At 35.3% G+C, this 8909-nt stretch overlaps 1 protein-coding gene and 1 long non-coding RNA gene across 2 annotated transcripts; one reads left to right on the top strand and one right to left on the bottom strand.

Annotated features, from left to right (window-relative positions):
• Positions 1–215: 215 nt before the first annotated feature.
• LOC134257050 (uncharacterized) lies at positions 216–1061 on the bottom strand. The gene is made up of 3 exons (XR_009989844.1): positions 1006–1061; positions 584–709; positions 216–331 (listed from the first exon to the last, which is right to left on the bottom strand). It is a non-coding gene; the product is annotated as an uncharacterized LOC134257050 (long non-coding RNA).
• Positions 1062–4022: 2961 nt separating this feature from the next.
• LOC134257049 (dynein axonemal heavy chain 7-like) lies at positions 4023–7701 on the top strand. Its single transcript, XM_062739702.1, has 7 exons — positions 4023–4058; positions 4861–5114; positions 5357–5561; positions 5742–5945; positions 6272–6402; positions 6848–7043; positions 7390–7701. Exons 1-7 carry the CDS (start codon positions 4023–4025, stop codon positions 7699–7701), a joined length of 1338 nt encoding a protein of 445 aa, XP_062595686.1.
• The last annotated feature ends 1208 nt before the right edge of the window (positions 7702–8909 follow it).

Consider the following 8909-nt stretch of genomic DNA (forward strand, 5'->3'; position numbering starts at 1 on the left):
GCTTTTTTAATAAAATGTTTTCAGTCACGGAAATTAATCGTCACAAATTGGTTTGAAATGGAAAACCTTAAAATTGTGTTTTTACCAGCTTTAGTGGGACTAGGTTTGACTATTGTGTTGGCGATACTCTTCTCTGCCCTTGTGACTAGTGTTGGCGGCTGAGTAGGGGCTGGCTGGATTTGAATATGAGTGGCCGAGTTAAAGGTGGTGGTGCCGTAGGCAGGGTGGAGGCACTGTTGATGGGACCCAGGACAGTCACACTGTTAGGAGACTGGGAGGGATAGGATGCCACCTGAGACAGATAGGATCCACCTGATGAAACAGGGGGTCCCTGAAAGCCAAAAAAAATAAATATACATCTAAATCATTTATTTTGCATCCAGGTGCAAATTTTTCGTACAACAGCCCTTTTCTGACATTACTGATTATTTTTATGGAGATATACTCTACAATCATGAAGAATTTTTTTAACATACAATTTTGTACACATCTATGTACCTCTGAATTTTAAAAAGAATGTTAGATGTACATAATTTAAAATAAGTCATAACTGTTTAATTCTAATACCCCCCCCTTCTCTTACCAGCTGTAATGTCTGGTTACCAAGCGATTGATCAATATTAGCAAATGACATCAGTTCATCTGTTAACACCACATTCTGAGCAAGAGCTGAAGCTGGTGTCATGTTACTGTAAGAGGGAATGGAGGACTATAAAAGAAAATTATAAATTATTCATAAAAAGCAATTGGTTTCTGAGAGCTAGCTAGCATTTGTAGCACATACATGGTTCACCATACTACACCATATGTTACTGGTAATTTTTGTGTTGACTGTGTACATATATAACATTTGCTGCATTTTTTTAATACGGGAAACACTATGCTATATAAAATGTTTTCTGCAGATTAATTTTTTTTAATATTGCCATATTCTCACTTTCTTTTGGCAAGGAATTTCAATGGATGCAAAATAACAATTTTTTCCCCTACAAGCAACAAACAAACCTGAATGATCTGTGGTGCCCTGCCAACAGTAACAGTTTCTGGGGCAGGGGCCGCCCTCTAGCATTGGTGGCAAGGACAATGTCCTGAGCATTCTGATTGGTCCGAGAGACTGACTGTTGCACTATGGGGCGAGGGCCATTACCATGATTACAGCGAGACTGTTTGTGGCTCAGAAAGACTGACAAGGAGCAAAACTGCTTCTTGCACTTGCCACATTGAAAAACATCATCTTCATCAACTAAAACATGTAAAGAAAAGTTTAATTAAAAATTAAGGCAGAGGGTATAAGAAAATTCAAGTAAAGAAAAAAAATCTCTCAACACTAATAAAGTCTGATATGCATCATTTAAAAATAACATACAATCATGTACATTTTCTAATAAGACCTTTTGTGCTCCTTCTATCTCTTATCTTAAATATTAATTATGCCCCAGATCAAAGGTCCCGTGTCACAGTAGGTGCTGGTAAGAGAAGATCACTCACTGCTCAATGGCTCTAAGTGCTAAGTATAGGACAAAATTTGTAGCTCTCCACCGGCAAGTGGTGGTGTCTCCATATGGGTGAAAAATTCTCCAGAGGGATGTTAAACAACATACAATCAATCAATCTATTGGTACAGAAATTTTTGATGTCACCTCAACTGTGACCTTTGAACTACATTTGAATTTTGAAACCCTTATCGATAAAACATTGTACAAGTGTATATCACTTCAGTCTTCTCCAACTCTAGAATTGTGTTAACATTGCCTGAGGGTATAGTGTTTCACAAACACATCTAGTATCAAATTATTTCTGAGCATCTAAAACATGTCAAATGCCATTTATGGAACCCTAATATTGAATATTATTGATGAGGGAGACACCTTTATATGACTTTAAAGGTCTGAAATTTCTTTTATGGAACATTTCAAGAACAAATTTATATGTTGAATATTTATAATAGGAGTTATCTTTCTTACCAGGAGTAGTCTCCGTGATGACCTGGGAATCAATCAGGGACTGGACGGCCACGGCTGTCTGGTTGTCCATTCCTGGCACTATAATTAAAAGGACATTCAGGATTGAAAGATCAATATTTAAACATTTACAAAGATTTGATTATTAGTTATTTATATTCCATATAAGTGGACATTTTAGTGAGGATTTTATCTTAATGGCATTATTAAGCAAGGGTGCTGAGATCGCTAAAATTGAATATTGCTAAAAATCAATTGCGTTTTATTTTAATACTTGTAATAGCTTCTTAAGTGAGCATTTTAACATTGCTAAAATTATTTCACGCTAAAGATAAAATACCCATTTTTAAGGAGAAATCGCTAAATTTGCATCTCGCTAAAATTTCCACTTATACAGTAAGTAGATACTACATTGAGACTGTATTTCATCTATATGACAGGAAAGTATTGAGTTAATGGGAGAAAAAAGGATTCAAAGGAAGATAAAAGGGAATGAGAGAAAGACCAAATGAGAAAGAGAGTGCATGCATCAACTGATCAAGACAAGGCTTCATTTATTGTTACAATTAAATGCTTTCTTTACATTTGATCTGCAGAAGATGTTTTGTAACATTGCAGAATAAGCATGCAGGTTTAAGCAGATTTGTGACTTTTTTCTGCAACAAACATTGAATGAATGACATTTTAACGTTAAGATTTAAATCAATAGGTCTTTATTTATGTGAATGTAGTTAAAGATTGTATTAAATATTGATCTCTGACTATATATAGTTGTGGAAAATCCTTTTACATTTTTTCATATTGGGAGTAACAGATGGCAGTGGAAAAGAAAACATGCATATATCTTACTTGCAGTTTAGAACTAACTTACAATCGCAACCTAATTCTCAGGCCTTTTTGACAAGCAGAAAAGAGATCTTGAATGTGTTAAGTAAGGCATCCATGCAAGACCATATGCACCATTGTGAACTTTGAAAAAATTTAGATCTAGGTCGACCTTGAAGTGAATTCAAGAACCATGAAGAAAGATGTGATTGAAGTGATGTTTAAAAAATATGAGAAAAATTGTTCCATAGAAAAAACCAGAAAGCAGAAAAATATTATTCAGTACGTGCAGCATGAGCTAGTTAAGTATTATTAATTTGTAATTAAATTTTCAATAGTGATAAATATTGTCATCCTATATCCATATAAGCTTCCATCCAACTTTTTTTTGCGATCAATCCAAGTATTAAAGTATTGCAGTGGATAAATCTAAAAAATTTGTTTATGTCTTATTTTCTATAAAAACACCATGATAATTAATTTTTATTTTATTGGATTTTCTATTTTGTAAGAAACACTTTAAAAGCCGTAGTATTTTTTAATAATATTTTTTGTAATTTCCATAATTAACAGATCGAAATAAGATGTATCAAAAAGACTTCAAAGCCTCTAAGCACAAAACAATATATAATCTAAAAATTAGATCCGCCACATAACACTTAGGCCGCTTAATAATGCCATTCCATTGACCTTCCCAACACCCATTTTACCCCCTCCGGGATGCATTGTGTTTCAAATTTTAAAACTAAATTCCAATATGTTATTTAAAGATTCTCGTAAATTTTCCATCAAAAAAGCATCAAGTGACGTATATTTAAAATTTAAATGCTTAATAATTGAAGCAAGTGTAAAATCTTATTCAAGATATGTCCAACATTTTTTTCGAGTAATCAAAATGGCGGAACACCCGCATCCGACGCTTCACAATTGATAGAACAGCCTAAGTTTTATATCTCAAAAAATAATCGCTCAAACGTATGAATAAAAATGATAACCTGTATATGTCTCTAAGAACTGTTGATTCATGGTCAACTATGTTGCATGTATTCTGACTAAATTCTGACACCAATCTTCATTTCCATTGTCAATATCCAAGTTATCGTTCCTGAATGATGACGTATGATCACGTGCCTCCTAAAACTGAAAGTAAAAGAAGGCCGGCAACTTCACACGAAAACAAAAAACAAAATGATTTTCTTGTTTATAATAACTGTGCAGTTCAGCATTTTGAATGCTATGAAGCCAAACTTTATTTTAATGCTGATGGATGATGTAAGTTTGATAATGTGTCATTCTATAGATCTTCTGTATCTGACATCCGTATTGATCAGTTGATCAGATCCTGTTCGCTAGACGGCTGTTGATCTGACCTGTTGACAGCTGACAACCTCTTTACCTGTTCTACATGTAGTGGGTGTGTTTGAACGATGTAACCAAACAAGAATATTATGCATATAATCCGAGAGACATTGGAAGAAACAGAGATATAAGCTTAGGATATAATGCCAGGCGCGGATCCAGGATTTTTTCCCTGGGAAGGGGGGGGGGGGGGGGGGTTCCACCCCAGTCAAAAAAATCCAGCACTGAAATTTCTTGGCAAGCAAAGCAAAAAAACCCCTCCTTTTTCAAACTTGAAAAACTAATTTTTTTTTCAGCCACTTTGCAATCACTCTTTCTTGGTTTAGAATATACATTTAAAATCTCTGAAAAATCCACATGTACAAGTATCTGGTGATCAACCCTGTCTGACCACTACACAACATTACATAGTTTAATGCTGAACAGTCATGCAGATTTATTAAATGATTTACAATCAAAGAATTTAATGTTTACTTTGATTTAAAATTATGAGTGACTAGTTAAAATTTCTTCATATTGAAAGATCTCTAGAGTGCTCAACTTCTTCCTTAGTGTGACTGTGTGTAGTTCAAATAGATTCATTTTTTGGTGGTCCTATGCCTCAAAATGTTTTAGTTTTGGAATGAAAAAAGGATTTTTAGGATGCAAATAAAATAAGAATTGATTTTAAAATTATAATTTTAACCATTAACTCTCTGGGGTTTTTCTTTTTCAGCAAGAGAATATAGAGAAAGTAGACATTAATTTTAAGCCAAACTTCTCTGATGTCTGTGATTTCTTCTGCCTGATCATTGATCACATGATTGTCTGCGTCAGGGAGCTGCCGCGGGTGGAACATCTCCTGTTCCAGTCGGTGGAGGATCTACAAATTTCCACCATCAGGAGCGTGACCGTCGAGGAAGAGCTGGTGGAGATCGCTAAGGAGAGGATCCGAGTGGTCATCATGGCAAACAGTCACGGGCCCAACACGTAATTATGTTGCTGCTCATATTTTTATGACTTCTGAAATTTTTTGTCAGTACCTGGTGAAAGAAAGTTGTGAAGTATTTTGAAAATAAATTAGGAAATTTAAAAGAAGCACATATATGGAAGATTCTTAAATTTGAAGAAGAAGAAAAAAAACATTGCTAGCAAATGTCAGAGGATTTTGAGAAGTTTTACCATTTCAATTCAAAAAATTTAATTTGCATAAAATCAACTTTTTTTTGTAGATATACATCAGTTTATAATCCATACAAGTATCTCATCTCAGTGGAAACAGAAAACAAGGTCAAAAAGTTCATAAGTAAGGAGCGCCCTCTACGGGAGTACAGACAGGAAATAGAGAAGTTGAAGAAGCTGATCTCAGCTGTTGGATCACTTCCTGTTGCCATCCCCATGCATTTATTTTACCTAGACTGTAACCATATCAACCAGGTAAACAGATTAAAAATGATATCTTATTATGAAATAAAAATGATAAACGCCAATGAATGAAAGAGTTAGAAGAAGGGAGATAAACCTTTTAAAAGTTTTAAAATTTACCGAGAAGATTGAATGTGGATGATGATAGAATTATTTATAATGATGAGCATTTGAATCATTCCATTTTCACAGTGGCTGATTAAAAGGGCCAGGTACTTCATTGACATTATGGTCACCAACATAGCCAACATGAGCCGGGACTTCAACAAGGGTATATGTAAGCAGTATGACACGATCGTGAAGAAGGTGGCCCAGCAGGCCGAGAATACAGAGGAACTGGTCCAGATGCAGAACTATGTAGAAAATCTGAAAGTGGGGGAATTGCTACAGCTAAAGGTAAGGGACCTCTCAAAAGTAGGGCAATAACTGTGAGAAAAAATAATAGAACAAGATCATAGGGCATGAGTGAGACAAATTTTTCAAGAATTCAAGTTATTGCTGGAAATGATTCATATATGTCAGATTTAGATTTAAATATATTTTAGAAGGAATTTTTCATAAGCAGACTATATTGCATAATTACATGAAAAAATCTAAAAGATTAAAGTGATTTTTAAAGTGGGGAACTGTTGTGCAAAATGTAGAGACCTATATGTAGGGAATTTGTGGAATTTTCTAAACATTCAAATCATTAGAACATCTTCATTGAATTTCTTCTTCAGGACAAACAAGAAGTGGCTGGACAGAACTTGATGTTTTTGTTGGACTACACCTATCTATCTACAGCTGATATATCTACAAACAACACCACATTCACCTGGGCAGAGAAAATAGTCCCCATCATCAGCAGCACGTAAGTTACAGGGCAGGGGCATTGAAAGGACTTCGTAAAATGAAATTTTGTATTGGCGGGTTATAGTACAAATTACACATTATTATAAGAGTCTATTATTTCAAGCAAAAAGAAAATTTGTAAGTTTAAAATACCAAAGAATATACTATAAATGTATTAGGCATTAATAGTCTTTTTACCATATTTGAAGAGGCATTTAATAATACAGAAGTTTGTAGATTTGATTAGCTGCAATACTTCATGAATTGTTTTTTATATATGTGCAAGGCATTTAAAACATGTAAAATAAAATTTTGTAGTGGAGGATGAATAAGTTCCCATTACTTTGTTTGTTTCAAGAGATAAATAGAATTTTTTTAATAAAGTTTAAATGTGTACCAAAGAAAATAATTTTTCTTGTGATATTATTTATTGATCAATTCTACTGACTATCTCTTTCCTTCAGAGAGAAGAAGTTGTCCAAGGACCACGAGATTTACAGTAACAAGCTGAGGGATAAGAAGAAGAAGTTCCAGGAGGAGCTGGACTACGCTGAGAAGCAGGTGAAGATGTTCCAGAACAAGAGCAACATGAACGAGGCCGAGAACTTCATACAGGAACTGGAGGACATCGCCAGGAAACTGGAACTGTTCCAGGAAGAGGTCAGGGGTCATATCTAGGGAAGCTGGGAAATTTATTTCTATTTCTGTAGAATTTGGGGGAGGGTATTACTACATGGGAAGTTCTAAAGTTTTCTATTTGTGTTGAATATAAGGGTATTGTGTAGCAAAGCTGGAAAATTTCTAGTTTCTGTTGAATTAAGGGTATTGTGGAAAGAATTGCAAATTTTTTTTATGTATAGTTTTCTAGATCTGTTACCTTATCATTGACCCTGAAACTTCTGTATTCTCAAATAAAGAAGTAGAAAAAGATATTCAAACAAGTGTATATTGTTAAAGCAGCCATTGGGGTTTAATTTAAAGATTCTTGTTTCCTGATTGATTTCAGAAAGTAAAGATAAACCGCGAGGAGATGTTGCTGGGACAGGAAGTGATGTCACAATACGGACAGATCCAGGCCATGGCCACCGCGCGAGAACCGTACGAGAAACTGTGGAGGACGGCCGTCACCTTCCACAAGGAGCACGACAACTGGATGAACGGACCGCTACTCAAGGTCAACGCAGAGGTCGTGGATGAAGAGGTCAGTGATATATACGGTCAAATGGAAAATCTTTCATTATGTCGTCAGAAATCCACGGTCAGTCTGGCTTCTCTTCCCTTGGATGGAAAGAGAAGACTGACTATGGGTTTCCGATGATGGTTTCAGTGTATAGAGGGAATATTATTATACCCCACGCAACTAGTTGCGTGAGGTATAATGTTTTTGACCCGTCCGTCAGAGTGTCAGTCAGTCAGTCAGTCCTTTTTTTTGTCAGCGCAACGCCTCATATAAAACCACTGCACAGAATTTCGTCAAACTTTGCAGGTATTTAGAACACAATGTGTAGATGTGCATATTATCAGGAAATTCCGATTCCTTTATTTTTCCCAGGAATTTCCGCACTTTTTAACTTAGGCATTTGGCCATACCTTGAATATAGAGATGAACAGTTTGTCAGAGCAACTCCTCATAAAGCGCTGCACAGAATTTAGTCAAACTTTGCAGGTATTTAGGACACAATGTGTAGATATGCATATTACCAGGAAATTCCAATTCTTTATTTTTTCCGGGAATTTCCGCACTTTTTAACTTAGGCATTTGGCCATACCTTGAACATAGAGATGAACAGTTTGTCAGCGCAACTCCTCATAAACCGCTAAACAGAATTTCGTCAAACTTTGGAGGTATTTAGAACACAATGTGTAGATGTGCATATTAACAGGAAATTCCGATTCCTTTATTTTTTCCGGGAATTTCCGCACTTTTTAACTTAGGCATTTGGCCATACCTTGAATATAGAGATGAACAGTTTGTCAGCGCAAATCCTCATAAACCGCTGCACAGAATTTCGTCAAACTTTGGAGGTATTTAGAACACAATGTGTAGATGTGCATATTACCAGGAAATTCCAATTCCATTATTTTTCCCAGGAATTTCCACACTTTTTAACTTAGGCATTTGGCCATACCTTTTATATAGAGATTAACAGTTTGTCAGCGCAACTCCTAATAAACCGCTGCACACAATTTCGTCAAACTTCGCAGACATTTAGAACACAATGTGTAGTTATGCATATTACCAGGAAATTCCAATCCTTTATTTTTCCGGGAATTTCCGCACTTTTCAACTTAGATTTTTGGCCATATTTTAAATATAGAGATGAATAGTTTGTCAGCACAACTCCTCATAAACCGTTGCACACAATTTCGTCAAACTTTGCAGATATTAAGGACACAATGTGTAGATATGCATATTACCAGGATATTCCAATTCCTTTAATTTTTCTTAGAATTTCCACACTTTTCAACTTAGATTTTTGGCCATATAAACTAGATGCTGTCATGAGACAGTAATACCCGCATGAA

The sequence above is a fragment of the Saccostrea cucullata genome, unplaced genomic scaffold (assembly GCF_032062105.1).
Source record: "Saccostrea cucullata isolate Sc308-1 unplaced genomic scaffold, CSIRO_AGI_Scuc_v1 ctg14372, whole genome shotgun sequence".
NCBI lineage: Eukaryota > Metazoa > Mollusca > Bivalvia > Ostreida > Ostreidae > Saccostrea > Saccostrea cuccullata.

Excerpts from the sequence above, each read along its gene's own strand:
- LOC134257049 (XM_062739702.1), top strand. The coding sequence starts at position 4,023 with ATGAAGCCAAACTTTATTTTAATGCTGATGGATGAT. Across the intron at positions 4,059-4,860 it reads TTTTAATGCTGATGGATGAT|CAAGAGAATATAGAGAAAGT; the intron begins GTAAGTTTGATA and ends TTTCTTTTTCAG. Across the intron at positions 7,044-7,389 it reads TGGAACTGTTCCAGGAAGAG|AAAGTAAAGATAAACCGCGA; the intron begins GTCAGGGGTCAT and ends GATTGATTTCAG.